Source organism: Hyperolius riggenbachi, chromosome 10 (assembly GCF_040937935.1).
Source record: "Hyperolius riggenbachi isolate aHypRig1 chromosome 10, aHypRig1.pri, whole genome shotgun sequence".
Lineage (NCBI taxonomy): Eukaryota > Metazoa > Chordata > Amphibia > Anura > Hyperoliidae > Hyperolius > Hyperolius riggenbachi.
Window position 1 is genome coordinate 133,498,802 of NC_090655.1, and position 18,371 is coordinate 133,517,172.

The window sequence follows — 18,371 nt, forward strand, 5'->3', positions numbered from 1 at the left end:
TCAAATGAGCTTCTCTTGTGCCAATGTTTCTTCAACAGTCATCTGATTTCATATCAAACAGAAAAACATGCTTAAAATGAACTGACATGATAGCAGCATATGCTTTTAAAGTGACTCTGTAACAAAAATTACAACGTTTTTTCTACCATCCTACAAGTTCCTAAACCTATTCTAATGTGTTCTGGCTTACTGCAGCTCTTTCTACTATAACCATCTCTGTAATAAATCAATGTATCTTTCCCCTGTCAGACTTGTCGGCCTGTGTCTGGAAGGCTGCCAAGTTCTTCAGTGTTGAACTGTTCCTCTATGCACACTCCAGTGTGTGTTTTATTTACATAAGCCAGCAGCTTCTCTGCTATCTTATCAGTGGTAGAAGAGAGCTGGATAAAAATCCTCCTCTGGAGGCTGTGAAAGGAGCTGGTCTGTCACATACTGAGGAATTAACGACATAGGCAGAGCTGTCTGCAGGAAGCCTGTAATGTTCAGTGCATGAGAGAAGCTGGGGACAGAAGGTAAACACACACAAGTGATCTCTTGAGATTCAGAAGTAAGGCTGTATACAGCCTGCTTGTGTATGGATGTATTTTCTATGTGTGGACATGTTGTACATCAACCTACTTACTGTTTTAGTGGCCATTTTGTTTGTTTATAAACAAACTTTTTAAAACTGTTTTTGACTACTTTTAATGCGGCGGGGAGCGGCGAAATTGTGACAGAGGGTAATAGGAGATGTCCCCTAACACACTGGTATGTTTACTTTTGTGCGATTTTAACAATACAGAATCTCTTTAAGTAATCATCCTAAAACGTATTATACGGAAGTGTATGGAATAAAGTGAGGAGTGACCTGGCACACGGAGGCCAGCCTGAAAGGCAAATGAAAAAGTGTCAGGACTGGAGTTGGAAAGCCCTGCACTAAATGCTCATATGGACCGTCAGAAAAGCATGATGCAACCAAATAGCTCAGGATGCCTTTACATTTCATTGTGAAGTCCTTGCTTTATGTATACTAAGCATTCAGTCGTCATCCTCTATAATAAAAGCCCTGTGTCCCTGCATAGCGCTGTCTCTGTGTAGCTTGATCCGTGCTTTTTGCTACTGCGCATGTGCGCAGCACGGACCTGGACAGCGGTTGGGACTGGAGGATGGGGCCAGTGAGCCAGGCGGACGGACACGTACGTGCGCGAGTGGCGGGTGCACACACGGGTGCACGCGCATTCGAACTTAAAAAAAAAAAACAGACCTAGAAACGGGCTTGGGTCTACTAGTATATAATATTTAGATGTGGTTAATGTGTAGTGTCTGTTCAGTGAATGTAGCATGTGTAAACTTCTCATAGATCTGGATGTACAAAAAACAGACCAGCAGAATCATCAGACAAAATGTATATTCCAAGAGACCTGTGGGCGCTGCTTTCAGTATCGTTACCCGTCTATATTTACTAGCCGCTTCTTCCTGCTAGTGGGTATCGCCTTCCCCCACTCAAAAATAAAAAGATCAATAACAAAACAATCAGGGAGCGCTCAGTAAAAATCAGATTCCTTTATTAATTAAAAACCACTCTCCATAAATTTGTATGCTTTTTTTGTATATAATTCTTAATAAAAATTAAATATATATTTTTATTTTTTTATTCAAAAAGGTGACACCAGGTGGCTCATTTTTGTATGAAAGTCATTATCAATGAAAGAATGAATGAGTGTAATGCAAAAAAGAAGGCTAAAATACCTATTAAGAATTCTATACAAAAAAAGCATACACATTTATGGAGAGTGAAAATGTGTGTACTATAAGCTCATAGCCTATATGCATGTAAATAGAAGTTACAGCTGTAGATTTGCCACATAAATTATTATTATTGATTTATAAATGACCAACATATTCTGTGGTGCTGATGTGTAGGTATATTTTTCTGTATATGTTCATGTCAGCTGTGAATAACAAACTGGTATTTGGATGTGCGACATAATGTGATTTCTATTTCCACAGCTGAAGACGGCTTTGTTGTCCAGATATACGAAAGCTGATAAAAGAATGAATGGGGGCTATCATAGAATTTGTGGTGGAAGAGGGTTGCACACCTGGGGAATTCTATAACCACCACTCTTTGGTTAATCTGAGGTCACCTTCTCCTTCTTGAAACCTCCTCACCCATTGCTGCACATTATTTCCACTAGACCATCCCCATAAACTTTCTTCAACAGATTGTGCATTTTCTTAGGTGCACCACCCTCTTTTTCCAGAAATTACAGCTCCTTGACATTTTTGTCTGATCCATGCTTCTACTCAGTAAAGTGGACCCAAATAAAAAATACAAGATTTCAGAAATAAAATCTATTTTCTAAATTATAATAATAGCTACAGCTGCATGATGACAAATATAAAATATTTTACATTTATTGGAGGACCCCCTCCCTTCCATATTGCCGGGACAGAATCCGTCAAACTTGTGGAGTAGATGGTGTCCAGCAAAGGAGGAATTGCTAATGGCTGCCACCTGTATAACCCTAGTTATGAAAAGAGAAGGGTGAAAAGCATGCACTGAAATGCTCATAGGTTTGAAGGAGTGTTTATTTATATTTGTATGTGTCAGAGTGGTGCAACTAAATATTTTTAATTAAAAAAAATGTTTGGTTTGGGTCCGCTTTAAGTCGGAAAACAAAACACATACAATAGTAGGCTATGGGCATCTCTGTAACATCATCCATGGAGATTCACAGCTAATCTTATAGATAGAAATTTCAAGACACGGAGGCTTTACTTTTTATTTCTTTTTTCTCTATTGTCTGTCTTTTAATGATTGGTGAGTAGAATATTCTGAAAACTGAACTCAGTCCAGATATGTCTGAAGTGCAGTGTGTAATCAGTAATTTCACTGAGATCCCACTAAAGTCACTAACTTAGTTTGCATTTTTGAAAACATCTTGCCAGTGGCCCACGTGTATCATACTTTCCTTTAAGCTTATGCACTGAACATTAGCATTCTTATTTTAGCATGAAAAGCTAGTGATATATTTCTGGTAGGTAGTTCATCAAATCAGAGAATGACTATTAAATCAGATGCTGCCCCTGAATTGATGCTCTTGATGCTCCCGCCGATGGATGGGCTCCCCTCATTCGTGTTTCCGGTGACTGATCAATTCTTCATATAACTAGCAAGATTATACAGACAAGACAATTTCAAGTGAAAAATTCACATTTATTTTTCTTTATTATTTTTTTTGTAATTTTTTGGTACAGCTCAAAAATTCTCACAAAAATAAAACCTCTTCCCTCTTTTATTCAAATAAATAAATAAAATTACTTGGAAATTGTAACATTAATTTTGCTCTCTGACAACATATTTTTCCAACAAAGTAAACATATTAAACAAAAAGTAATATGTTCTAAGGACACACAAAACAAAACAAAGATTCGCAAAGAGTGACTAGATGACACAAAGTAAAAATATGGACGTATCATAATTGCACTTTATTTACCAGAAATAAAAGAACAAAAAGTGTGACCATGATAAATATAGTGCAAGTTACTTGTCAATTGCTCATGATAGCTCATGATCATGATGCCGTCATACTCTTGATAATCCCTCCCAATTTTCCCATGCGATACTGAAGTGTTGGTTAAAAGTGCACTCTCGCTTAACAATACTAAAATATTTATAGGGGCACTACGTTGAAAAATTGTTAAATTTAAAATATGTGCAAACATAGACAAATAAGAAGTACATTTTTTCCAGAGTAAAATGAGCCATAAATTACTTTCCTCCTATGTTGCTGTCACTTACAGTAGGTAGTAGAGATCTGACAGAGGCGACAGGTTTTGGACTAATCCATCTCTTCATAGGGGATTCTCAGCAAGTCTTTTATTCTTTATAAATATATTCCCTAAAAAGGATTTAAACAATGATGCTGGCCAACTTCCCTGCTTGCTACACAGTTTTTTGGCAGTTGGACAGAGCAACTGCCAATTCACTAAGTGCTTTTGAAAATAAATAAATCCCAGAGAATCCCTCATGAAGGGATGGACTAGTCCAAAACCTGTCGCTTCTGTCAGATTTCTACTACCTACTGTAAGTGACAGCAACATAGGAGAAAAGTAATTTATGGCTCATTTTACTCTAGAAAAATTGTACTTCTTGTTTGTGTTTGCACATATTTTACATTTTACAGTTTTTCGCCATAGTGCCCCTTTAACTTTATGAACTCCTGAGCAGCTGCCCACCTGCTTGGTTGCAAAACTGAGCATAATACAAACAAGATACAGTATGCTACAAAAGTCAAATCATGAAGACATTTTTTTTGTGAAATGTATTTAAGGTTTTAAGAATCTATAGAATTCCATTTTTTTAATACCAAGTAATGAAATTATTTTACCTCATGACAGATATTTATTTTGTAGAGATGTATTTCACTTACAGCTGCAGTTGGCACTACTGGAAATAGGGGAAATGTTTTCAATAAGGATAAAGGCAACACTAAAATCTAGTTGGAGCTTGTACACACGTTCAAACAATATGCCCAACTACCATCTAAACTTGGTCTGCAAATAAAAACGTATTTCTACCTATATTTTGTTGTGTCACTGGAATGGCCTGAGGAAGTGGGCTAGTACCCATGAAATGTGTTGCCTGTGCAAATAAAAACTAATTTCTACCTATATTTGGTTGTGTCATTGGAGAGGTAAGTCACATCTACCCTTCTTTATTTTGATCCTATTTTAACCATCCTGGGCACCTGTTCACCCTTGTTGGTTTGTTGGAAGACAGTTGGGGGTGTGTATGGCTGGCAAACAAGACAACCAACTTATAACAGGTGGTTTGCCAGATCCATCCTGTGGATCAACCTGCACAGCTAACTTCCAGGTTGGCCATGTGTGTCCAAGTCATTTGAACAACTTTGTTTTTTTTGAATGCGGACATGTTGTGCGGTTGGTTGTGCATTATGTTGGATGTGTGTATAGGCCTTAAGCCTTGCCCAGACTCCTTAAATGTAGGTAAAATTGCAGGAGCCATTCAGAATACAATTGCAACAATGAAGGTAATGGACTGGCACTTAATAAAAGCTAAGCTGGAATTTAGCACAGTGAAACACTTTTTGTGCAGATCGTGTGCAATATAACACATGTGTGTTCATAGAGTATATAGCAGAAGTACACCCAAACCACAAGCGAAGAAATGAAGAGACCTGGTGCTGGAAATCAAATCAACCTCAGATTGATTCCATTTCGAGACAAATAAAATGAGCGAACAGGATGTGGGAATAAAGAAGGGCCCGGTCCTTTTACATCCACTGCCTGTTTAAACGCTTTATTTTGTTCTGAAACTGGATATAGTTTCTCCACTTCTCTATAGAATATATAGAATACAATTGTTACTGGTAAATGAAAACTGGTTTGTGTTGGTTACTGCATCACTTGCCCAATAAATTGCCTTACTGAATAAACTACCCAACCCTTTCACAGTTTAGAAAAGGAATACTAATCTAAGTAAAGTATCTTGTGATTTGTAGAAGTTAATTCCGAAACAGTAAACATTATTTTGTAATGCACTGCAGATGACACTGGTGTCTGGAAACCTAAGACCAACTTCAGTCTGACTTGCAGCACATGGGGTTGTTGCATGGACCAGAATCATGCTGGAGCACCTGTTTTTATGCAGATTACCGCACCAACTTTATTGCCTAATTCCAGTGGGTTTTATGCAAGGCACATCCCCCACATTGTTTATACATGTACATATTTAGCACTAAAATTACTGTGAGAGTGGTACATGATTAACATTATTGCTAAGTTATGCATGTACATAACTGGGACAACACAAAAATGTATGCATGTAACTATCACATGAGATACTCATGAATTTGTGTGTGTGTGTGTGTATTTATATTCGCTGAAGACTTGGCATTGCCCGGGTATGTATTTGGTTGTTGTTATTGGGTCCGGTCACTTTTTCTAACCTTGATACACAGTCAGTCAATGACCAAGTTTGTGAGCTTTGTAGTCCTTAGCATAAGTAGTGTCAGACTGGAACCAGAAGAAATGTTACCATTAAAAACAATCAAACAAATCTGATTGACAGTTTGTGGCTCCGCCCCTTTTCAGATTTTGAACCTCAGTCAGCCAATGATCGAGTGTAAGAATGGCAGAAATGTAAAGATTCCCCCTTGGAAATCAATAGGTGAATTTTGATTGGCTGTTGTAGGCTCCCCTAATGAACCAAGTTTGAGAACCCTGCTTAAAGGATACCCGAGACATGATGAGATAGACATGGGTATGTACAGTGCCTAGCACACAAATAACTATGCTGTGTTCCTTTCTTTCTTTCTCTGCCTGAAAGAGTTAAATATCAGGTATGTAAGTGGCTGATTCAGTCCTGACTCAGACAGGAAGTGACTACAGCGTGACCCTCATTGATAAGAAATTCCAACCATAAAACACTTTCCTAGCAGAAAATGGATTCGGAGAGCAGGAAAGAGATAAAAAGGATCAATAGTTCATAGATTTTAGCTCTGGCATACTTCAATGAATGTGTCATTGAGCAAAAACAATAAAACAGCTAAAACTTAAAAAGTAGATTTAAACATAAAATAAACTGTGGAATATCTTAAAAATTCATTTTTTAAGAGAAGGAAGATAGAGACAATTGTTTATTTCATTAGTTTATTTTCGCCTCAGGTGTCCTTTAACAGTATAAGAATTAAATTTTCCCATTGAAAATGAATTGCTGAAATTTGATTAGCTGTTTTATGCTCCGCCCACTTTTCCTGAGGTTTTAGTATGTCCTCCTCCAAAACTACAACAAATTCAGGTACCCTATAAGTAGCAACATTATAAAGCTCCTCTTAAGAGAAATTAAAAAATAAGCAATCACTGACTGAGCTTGGTCACATGCATGTTCTCATCCCCCATGGATAAAAATGTGGATAAAGATCCACGATATGACCGTTCAATTCATAATGGAAAAGTTTAGTCTCTAAGGCCTCTTTCACAGTGGGACGTTGCGTTTGATGCGACGTTAAAGTTGCACAACGTGCCCCTAACGCAGCGCATGTAGGTTATGAAATTGGATGTTATTTTGCACTGCGTTCTGTGTGTCTTGGTGCACCATTTTCGTCGCATACTGATGGAACGAAAACGGCGCACGTGTTACATTAAAAAAAAACATTACTGAGCATGTGCAATACACAAATTTATTGCTAAACGCACAGCATGCAGCACTTTTTAAATATTGCTACACGTTACACACAACACAACGTGTGCACTGTGAATGTCGCACAGACTTTGCATTGCTGTGCGTTACTCTGTGTTAAAGTATTTTATAACGTGCAACTTTAACGTTGCACTGTGAAAGCGCCCTAAGAGTGTCATTTCTGCCTTTTTCATAAATTCAGATCCCAATACCCATTGACTCAGCATTCTGCAACAGCAAGTTCGGCCTTGACAGAAAGTACTGTATAATTCAGCATGACCACTACAACATCAACTGTGCTGTAAATAAGGGGATCTGGATAGAAAAGATGAAAGCTTTAAGAACAGAAGATCCATGTGAATGCAGTAAATAAAAAGCATTTTGAATATACAACGTGTCAAAACATTCCTCTTTCTCAAAACTTTCCCAATTCCACACCAAAATATTTACACTGTGCTTCGCATTACATCAGCCTTGTTATCAAAACCTGGTTTAATCTTTACAAAGACATAATTTATTAACTTGTGCCCACTGCTTACTTGTTTAAAGCCCTGCTAAATCCAGAATAGAATGAGGCAAGTTCTGAAAGCAACAAGAGTAATAAGCAAATATAAGTATGGGATAGAAGCGAAGTGGCAGAAAGAATACTTTCTTCATGGGCTGTGTGTGCTTGCCACCACAGTACAGCTTGCTTCATGCCCGCTGTGGATTCAGCTGGTGGATGGGTCAACCAGGGAACACCATGTAACACCCAAAGTAGGAAGAACAAATAATTTCAAACTACATTTCCCAGATTTCCTATGTTAGAGTAGAACCATGTATCTACACAGAGATTAAGAAGAATTTTGATTGGCAAGAGAGGTCTTATGCTGGATACACACCATGAGATTTGCTGGCAGATTTGCTGCCAGATCGATTATTTCCAGCATGTCCGATCTGATTTTCGATTGATTTTCCATGGAAGTGAATGGAAAATTGATCGGAAAATCAGATTGGACCTGTTGGAAATAATCAATCTGTCGGTAAATCTGCCAGAAAATCCCACATAGCATTAAACCTTAGTGGGCAGATCATGGCAGCAAGAAAACAGAGCTATGCAATATTCTTATATGCAATATTCTCATATTTTTCAATATGAAATTTCACTTTCCAAATTAATAGTAGTAAATTCCACTAATCAACGTGATTAAATTGAGAAATTGCCTTGGTCAATGTTAGGTTCAGTTGGGCTTTAAATATATTTTCCTTCTTGAAAATGGGCACTGGGCAGTACTTTCAGAATTTTTCAAAACTCATTTAATTGCAGTGGGCATAGTTGTATGTTTGTTTTTAGCACCAATATTTAGTGCTGTATGTCTTGACACCGGATATCCACATCAAACCTCAACCCAGGGAAACTTATGTTGCCATCCTCGTTTTCCACAGCATCTCTACCTTAAAGCTGGCCATACACTGGCCCGATTTGCCGCCGTTTCGACAGCAGATTCGATCACTGGGATCGAATCTGCTGCCAATCGTTGGCGCTACACGCCGAATTTCGATCCTTTTCGTCCGATCCCGTCGATCGCGTCGTGCGAAAAATTAGCGTCGATCGCCCGCGGGTAGGGAGCGCGTCGCTAGCGGCGTTCGAGTGCCCGACGACCGACGCAATAGAGCCGCATACATTACCTGCTCCGCCAGCGCGACTACCCCCGGTCACCGCTGCTCCATGCCGCGCTGGTCTCCGGCATGCTGCAGTTCCTCCTGCCCGGCAGGAAGTTTAAACAGTAGAGGGCGCTCTACTGTTTAAACTTCCTGCCGGGCAGGAAGAAGTAAAGCATGCCGGGGCTAGAGACCTGAGCGGAGACGGAGCAGCGGTGACCTGGGGACTGGAGTCGCGCCGGCGGAGCAGGTAATGTATGCGGGCATGCGGGCGGGGGAAGCGGCGGCAGCACCACCACAACAGATTGTGAACGGTTTCAGGCTGAAATCGGTTCACAATCTGTTTGCAGTAAAGGTAGCCATACGATCCCTCTCTGATCAGATTCGATCAGATAGGGATCTGTCAGTTGGTCGAATCTGATGGCAAATCGACCAGTGTATGGCTGCCTTAAGTCCCAATCCTTTGCTAAGCACTAATCACCACTGGCATTCCCCTAACTCAACCCTTTTCCATCATCTATGCCTAATACAAAATAAACACCTTACAATGTGCCTCCTTTCATTCCATAAGCTCTAACCTTGTCGTTTTTAAGGCTGCTAACCATGACCTATGCCAACAGCTATAAAAAACACTAAGTACAGCCAATACATATACCTAACCCTTATTGGTACATCAGATCAATCCCTAACCTGAGTATAACACTAGGCAGAACTCTCTCAGTAACTTCCCTTACACCTATTCTGAGCTCATTCCAAGAAAATAGTGATTACTCTTTGATTTCCACTGCATCATTTTGATTGCCACAACGAGAACAAATGGTGCTAGAAATTACTGCTTTTTCACTAAGGCCATCTATGTGTGATTTTAAGTCCCAGTTCAATCTTATATTTTTGAATGCATTAATGTTGTAAATTTGTGTTAAATAGGAATATATTGTACTTATTGCAATAAATATATTAACATTAGTTATTTGGCCCTTATAGTCCCATTATCTCTAAATATAACAGTACAATTTTCTGACAAGATTGTTCCTACAGTGCTGGCCACAAATAGTTAATCTGTAAGCAGCAAGGGAAAACAGTGGGTTAGGTGTCTATATCCACAACAGTAAGGCATGGTAGGGAACACAAACTCTTCTGGCACTTATGCCAGAATACATATTACACTATTAGGCCTCTTGGTGTTCCTTGTTTTTATCTTCTGGCACTTGCACGCTTTTGGAAATGGATCTTGGGTCACATGACTGAATTTTTAAAAAGGAAACTTCTCTGGAACAGCTGAATCAAATATGACAACTGTTTGAGTAATGGCCCACTCCTGAATTATCATATAATGTGTTATCACATACATTTAAATTGGAAAATGTTAGCCTTGTTTTAAGGCTTTATTTTTGGGTTCTCATTCAATATCACAAAATACTAAATAGTGAATTAAAAGTGTTTGTAGAGTACAGGCGAAACGAGAGATCTTGCCCTTTGCTTAATATTAAGCACTACAGAAGGGTAAATTAAGGTAGTGCTACAGAATCTTAACTTTCCAAGAAAAAATGTAAGGACAAATTTATGAGTCTGTCCTAGCTTGTCCAGGTTTCTTAAGGACACTCCATTAGTGAAATGTATAGAGTTCAACACTTATGTGATGAATACTTTAACTTTTCTTTAATAGTATGGTCCTGGGAGGATTCTATATGAAGAAAAGACAAGGTTCAGATTTGCACCTTTAAGCTTGCGAATTCATACAAACAGACTTTTGCTGTTCTAACTCTGTCCTTATCCAGAGCTGTAACAGGTCACAAGGGACGTCTTGGTATCAGGAATACACAGAGGGCATTCTAGGGTGTCCTTGAGGAGCCAAAAGCAGTGAAAACCATCCTGCAAGTAATTTATGGCATGTAGTGAAGTGTGAATTTGAAAGAAGTAATGTATATACAGGGCTCACTCAATCAGAAGCTTCACCTCTGCCAGGAATGACCTCAGTAGTGTTTGCTGGGGAATAACATAAAGGGACATTTAAACCAGGAACATTATTGAAATTGCTCCCATGATACATTGTAAAGAAACAGGCATTATGGGTAGTAGAGTATGATGGGTGATTAGTCTGATCTTCAAGACTCACAAATGACCATGTAGTCCAAGCATGAATGCTGGTCACCACCAACTTATTTAAATGATGGTCCACACTTCCAGATTATAACATCCGTTTGGGGTTTCCAATAGTTTTGTCAACGGTTCCTCTGTAAGAATTTTTTCTTATTTTTGTAAATATTGAGTTTTTTCAATTTAATCTACACATATGCTCTGAACAGTCAGTAGAAACATAAGTGCTTGTCTAGGCATTCATAAAGTTCCATCGACCTTCTGGTTCTGTCAATTCAAAGTGGGGCAGATGTATCAAAATAAGTGCAATGCAATTCGGAGTAAAAACAGAGCTGATGCCCAGGAATCTGATTGGTCACTCTGAAAAACTTCCTGTTTTGCACCAGATTTACTCAAATTTTCCTTGTACTGGATTTGATAAGTATGCCCCATTGTTCTTTGACATTCATTACATTTTCCAAGAGTTTTTTTTGGTAAAAAAAAATACAAATATTAGGACCTAAGGATTACTGGACTGGACCTAAAGTTTACATGTAAAAAAACAGTGACCAGTTATAACGTGTGTAAAAAACTATTAATGATGCTAAGTGCACGCCAAATATTAGTTGATATAAGTTACTGCACTTCACATATCGGCATTACACTTTGCACTGCTTACTAAATAATCTGGTTTGACTTTCTAAAGAAAACTCCAGGGCAGCACTGCTGTTCTACAATCATCACTAACAGAATGCTAAAGGAACAGACGGTATTTTTCACAAAGTGTCCTGATCTTTTAAAAGTATTTCTGTTCTTTCTCAGAACAAATTAGTGTGGGGCTTAGCTGTGCTCTTCCTGTGTTGCTCCAATGAATTATGTCTAATTAGCAGTTACAGCTTGTTTTCCTGAAGGATTAGCTATAAAAGTTATCATCTAACATGGTAAAGATTACATTGAATACATTATGTTGGGCAAGAGCCCTCTCTAAAAAAAATCATTTTAGACCAAGTGCACTTTTAACAAACACATTAAATGACCGTGCCAATTTCAATATACAAAGATATGTTAACAGAAAAAAGGATTTAGGTCCTTAATCCATAGAATATCACACAAAACAAAATGGAGAATCAACAATTGGTTGGGTCTCAATCTCTGATGGTGTTCATGGGAATGTAGAGGATGTAATGGGTTTAAGGTCAATGAGACAGGTAAACAGTTGTACACATCTGTAAATATAACAAAAACAAAACACCTAGCTGTCTTGCGTCCTTTCTAGGATCTTGAACCCACAGCAATAGTACTCTCTGCATTGTGCTGGCCCAATTTGTGATATTGCTGTTATGTACACTTGTGTAAAAGCTTAAATAAGCCTAACCTAACTAAAGCTCCTTCATATTGGTTTAAATTATATATAAATTACTGCATTGAACTAATTATAAATGTTTGGACAAGACCAGCTGCCCTCAGCTTTATATTTTAAGCAGTCCTACTCAAAAGCATTCATTATCTCGTTACAGACCTCACTGAACAGAAGAGACAGGTGAGACAGTCTGCCAATACTTTATGGGGTGTTAGAGCAAACCAGAGTGAAAAACAGGTGGCGCTAATTGATTTCCTCTGGTATGAAGAATAATCTGTTTTCACATGAAGAGCTTCAACATACTGTTTGTGTCCGAAAGCTGATTAAGGGAGACACGAATTGAAAAGGAGGGCTGTATGGTGTGAAACCATGGTAGGTTGAAGAGCTTGAGTTAAGACTTGGGTCTACTTCAATTCAGTTATTGTCTTGTCCAAGTTCAGCTAAGATCTGAGTGCACAGCCTCTTTCTCATTCAAATGCACTGCATTTAAATGTCTGTGTCACATCCAGAACACATTATTTAGACCTATGTCTACATACAAGCTTCCGATGGAAGAGATTATTAAAAAAAAATTTATTTCATGAAAATGGACATCCTGAAAGCTGCTTGAAGTTACAGTTTAGATGTTCAAGACATTCAGAGTATTTGTTGCTAAGTATAGCAATTTTAGGTCTGCAGAGTTGTAGAACTCTTTGGGGATGTCTCTTCAGTGCAGATAATTCTTGGTTCAGCCTCACAAATTGGCCAATGCTGGGGAGGGAAAAAATACTGTATTATTCCAGGCATAAATGCACTTAAAGGGTACCTTTACCCTTAAGCACTCCTCTGTCAGCTGAGCGTGCGAACTGCGCATGCACCGCGCGTGGCCTCCATTGTTAACAGGAGTGCGATCAGGAGGCGCATGGCCCAGGGCCATGCATACAGCTGGCAGAGGGATGCTGCCTCTGAATGGAGGATCGCAGAATCACAGCATGGGCACAAAAGGACTGTGGGGGGAGGGGGGAGGGAGGGGATTGGGGGGGGGGGGGGTTGGGCTAGGAGAGAGAAACCCCAGGTAAGAGAAACTGCTGTTCCTTTTTCCACTTTAGGTTCACTTTAATACCTGGATAAATAGGAAGTTTCTGTACATCAGCAGGAATCATCCACTTTTAAGCCAATCCAAGAAAAAAATCAGACTTCAGAATCCTCCTTTGACATTGCATTAAGATAGAAAAGCTTTCCAACTTGTGGAAACAATTCATTGAAATGCACACAGGCTTTTAAAATGGTGCATATTCGGCTCAGCAGGTGCAATTTGGCCCCTCCCACCTACCTCCCCTGTTTCAAGCACTAAGTTCAATGGTAGTTTATTCCCAACACATAAATAAGTTAAAACGGAAAACACTACGTCACCCAAAAATTGACCCTGTCTTCAAGCAAACTGATGGATCGATTTGTTAGTGTCTCTAGATCACTAGCTAGCTTGTAGCCAAACAATTTCATTGCTGGCGCACAGACGTCCTGCACGACTTGGGCTAATTTGAAAGGTATGCTATAGCGCCACTTCTCAAACTGTTCTGAGGAGTTCTTTTGTGTAGAGTATATACCATTGTTTTCCTGGGATGCTTGGGTATTTTTCATAATCCACTCTTCTACTTGTGGTGTAAGAGTAATTCCAGCAAACCTGTACATTTCTTTGGCCTTTTCCAGAGGAAATCTAGCAATGTCTTCATAACGTATCAGCATATAACGTCCTCTAAGCCAATCAGGTTGTCTCAAGCCCAGCTCTGCAGACAAACGAATGTTCTCGCAGTTACCTCGCAGTCTTAGAACTTCATCTTTACGAATGGGGGCAGCTCCTTCCAAAGCCCATTTTTTCCATGATTCATATTTTCCAGAAAATGCTACCATGCGAGATGCCAAGACAGCTCTTGGGTCACGCACAAGCTGTATGATTCTCATATCAAGGAGGGGGTCTTCTACAAGCGCTCTTAAATACTCAAGTTGTCTAATACGCACGGCTTTAATAGCCACATGGTCTTTACTCAAGCATGCTTCCATTGCCAGCGTCATGTTAAGAGGACCACACCGCCGATTCTTGCAATGGTATTTTTCAAAGGCTTTTTTAACAAAGGGGGTGCACACTGGATCTTCACACAAGGACTTACTGGAGCCCCTACGGAACATAAACCCAGTAAGATGGTTTTCAGGAGGGGGAGAAATAAAGTTCTCTAAGATGTGGAGATCACAGTGAAGAAGATGTTGAAGAGCATCTCTGTATATAACTGATGAACCTACTGAGTTTGCGCCAATAGATTGAAATGACACAGTTCTTTCAATATGCCAAAGGGGTTCAAACAAATAAAATATATTTCCTTGCTGGTTAAAAAACTCTCCTACAAAGGATGAACCTGTGCGTGTGGTAGCCATCAGAAGTATATGTCGTCGAGGAGCTTTTGGACCATCAGCAAGAAAAGGGTCACTTCCTCCCAATTGTAGAGTGACATTTACCAATTTTTTTCTGAACTGAGAGAAAGCAGAATCCAGCTCACTAAGAGATATCAAGGAGCCATTTTCTGCATAGGCAATATTGGAGTCTGTGCTGTTGATCTCGAAAATGTTCTGTGGCATCTGCTTTAGGTTAAGCTTGTCTGAAACTCTGCAATTCAAAACAAAAGTCAGAATTCAGTTATTAGCATTCAGACAAACAGTTTGTACAACATATGAAACGATCATAACTTCTAATTACTAAGGTTGGGTTCAAATTAGAACGGGGTTGTGCGTAGGTGGTCACGGTGGAACTGATGTGTCAACCCTGTAGTTCTCACCACTTTCTTTGTGTCCATTGCAACAGACATGTCACATATAGCATGCCATGTCTGACTACCCTCACAGTATCCAGAAAAGTCATGCAGCACATGACTTTAAATTTCATCAGTGCAATGGACACAATATACAACAGAAACAAAAACTGTCCTGTCACTAATTCGGTGACCTCTAAACAGCTCTCATATTGAACTCATATGAACCATGTATGTGTTGTAAACTTTTGCCACCTAAAAGTACACAACTTTCAATAAATATAGGACAGCATGGGAGACCCTTTGGGAAATAGGCCAATGCCTTTTTTTATTCAAAGTATGAACACAACATAAGGCTATTTCATTTTAATGAAATTGACTGGATACTGGAAGTGAAGGCAGACAGTGAAAACATTCTTTTCAGCATCAGGCGATACAGTAAACTATGTGACTAAGCAAAATAGAAATAATATTGCTAGGATTTAAGCTGCATACGGAACTAACCTATTCAAGCATTATTTCAATTCAAGTTCAGTTTTCCAGGCTTTGAAATGTTTTGAGAGTGAATTTAAAATTCTAATTACTGCAAAATATTGAGGACCTAATTAGCAATTCATGCAGCCAAATGGCAGCATTTGTAACACCATGCCTGTGCCCCTCCCCCCTCCCCCTTCTGATGGTAAAATGCAGCTTGTCTGAGCATTACTGGTGGTGGCAATGGAGGGAGGTAGGGTGCAGTTATAACTACCACTTAGGAAGCTTAGCTGGAGAAAGTGGAATCTGGTCAACCAGTAAGCAAACAGGTAATCCACTTTGAGAATTGGTCACTGGACCCTCAAAGTACTATTAAAAATGGTAAATGGATTTTTGTGGGTGAGGGATCCCTTTTTTCTGCTTTGGAGGGGATTGATAGAAGGCTGGGAGCCCCAACAAGTTTGCATTTGCAAGTGACCTTATATAAAATTATATAAACCAATATTGTGTTCCTGCGACTATCAGGGTCTGCTCATGACCTAACTTATTTCCTAATGCCTTACTTTGAGATGATCTTATTTTCCTTCTCAATGATGACCAGCACCACCACTAAGACCAAAAAGAGAGCATATTTAGCCTTCATTCTGATGCTCCTCAGAAGATCTCGCAGGTCCATGGGCAGATTTTGTATTCTATCCATGGTAGATAATTGTTCCAATGGATCTTTCCTTTTTTTTCTTCTGTTTGGGATGGTGTGCCTTAGCCCCTTCATCCAGAATGAAAATTTCTCCAGAATATCTCTTCTGAATGATCCTGCTGTGAGATAAATAACATCTCAAATAAGATTGCTAATATGAAACCATACTGAAAAAGGCAAATATTTCAATGCCACATTTAATAGGATAATCGATCACTAAAACATTTGAATTATTCATTTACAAGCATGCACATGTGCATGCCATCCAATCAGGGCTGCGGCCAGTCATAGGCAGGAGGGTGTGTGTAGGCCATACTGGCACAGGGCAGCAGCCAATGACAGTGGGGCGATGTAGAAGGGCGTGTGTAGGACAGAAAGACATACATACATTTATAAGATGGCTTGGAAATAATCATAGATGCTGTTTACTTGGCATGACAAAAACTGCTATTATGAGATGTATGAGTGAGCAATTAGTTTAATGAAAACAAAAATGTTCCACGGAATGCCAGTATGGATTCCAGGGCAGATAGGCTTTTTGCCTAACTCTTAGGTTCTTAAAGGGAATGAAGCACCTTTTTTCCCCCCTAGAATTTCTCCTGATTTCTAACAGCTACAGGAGCTGCCATGTCCCCCCCTCCCCTTTAGCTGTCCATATTTACAGAAGTCACATATGCTATCTTCACACCTTCCCTCTGGATAAACTCTTCGAAGCAATTGTCCTAATTACCCACCCCCCTCTGTTGATGAAAGGTATTGTTTACTTCTGCTAATGTGTGCAATAAAACAATTAAATTAGTCTTTAGCTGCCTTAAACCTCTGTGGTCCGGCTGAAGTAGGCTAATAAAACATTTGCTATCTTTTAAATGTAATAATAAAAGGTAAAATGAAGTTTTTTAAATAACTGGACACATTGTTGGCATGCATTTTAAATGTGCTATTGAGATGCACTGGGCGCTAAAAATGGTGCTTGGTTTACTTTAAAGTTTTTATACTTGGAGCTTTCCGCCAGCCCCATGCTGGCCATGTGGTCCATCGTCGTCCTTCTGGGTTGCTACATTTCTGCACCGTTAGTAGTGCACAGAACACTCCCAGCGCTTCACTGCACATGCGCAGCCTGGCCGCACATGTGCGCCTATTGTGCTCCCGTAACTGGGAGCATTCTGCACCTGTACAGTTAGTACTGTGCAGACACAGAACATTCCCAGTGATGGGAGCGCGTGCACAGCTGGGCCGCGTATGCGCAGTGAAGCGGGACTCACTGTAATTGGTAAAGATGGAGGAGGAACGGAGCGACCTGGTTGAGGTTGGAGCAGGACCCAGGTACGTATAAAAGTTGGTAGATTAAATGTCTCAGGTACACTTTAATTACCCAGCAGTGCTGTAAAAATGTATGTTCCTTGGTCTTTCATGTTATATGACAGGCTGCTGGCCCTAAACATTTACATGTGACATTTCAAATAGGTTATAACTCCTCTGGTATAGTATCATAAGCTCATCATAGTAGCAAGAAAATTTTTGGAGCTGCAGACCACAGTTAATTTTTTGTTAGAGTTTCTGTCCTGGCCAGTTAGATGTAATAATTTCACACTGTCTCCAATACCTGTGGAAGATGTAAAAGCTACATAAATACACAATAATAATATGCCTCAGAGTCACTTAGGGGTGCTCAACAGAATTTGCATGCGCGTTGTGGTTTTTGCAAACTGCCATTCGTATTAGCATTTGACTTGCTTCACTATGATATTTTAGTTCGAATTCTTCTGGGTTATTTTAAACCGTGTAGAACTGCTGCATTTTTCTGTGTGCGATTGCATGTGATGTAAGTCAATGGAAACTCATACATCACATTCCATTTGTGAAAAATCGAATGCGATGTTTAAGTTAATTTCATACGATTGCATGTAAATTACCTTAATCAGTATGCAAGGAAAATTGCAATTTGAAAAATTGCAGCCAAAATCCGCACAATAAAACAAAAATGCAAAAGAAAAATGCTGCCATGACCTGCAGTTGGCTGATGGTGTAATGGTTAAGGGCTCTGCCTCTGACACAGGAGACCAGGGTTCGAATCTCGGCTCTGCCTGTTCAGTAAGCCAGCACTAATTCAGTAGGAGACCTTTGGCAAGTCTCCCTTACACTGCTACTGCCAATAGA

The 18,371-nt window shown here is 39.5% G+C and overlaps 1 protein-coding gene across 4 annotated transcripts in view; it reads right to left on the bottom strand.

Annotated features, from left to right (window-relative positions):
* Positions 1–4,133: 4,133 nt before the first annotated feature.
* Positions 4,134–18,371, bottom strand: part of CHST3 (carbohydrate sulfotransferase 3) — a 174,311-nt gene continuing 160,073 nt past the window's right edge. For 2 of the 4 annotated variants that reach the window (XM_068258170.1, XM_068258171.1), the window contains exons 4-5: positions 16,081–16,333; positions 9,043–14,901 (exon numbers count right to left, since the gene is read on the bottom strand). In XM_068258170.1, the coding sequence (XP_068114271.1) occupies positions 13,647–14,901; positions 16,081–16,333 (1,508 nt within the window). In that variant the 3' untranslated portion in view covers positions 9,043–13,646. Of the gene's footprint in view, positions 8,621–9,042; positions 14,902–16,080; positions 16,334–18,371 lie in introns of those variants that run through there. The other 2 variants (XR_011024524.1, XR_011024525.1) reach the window with 2 other exon arrangements.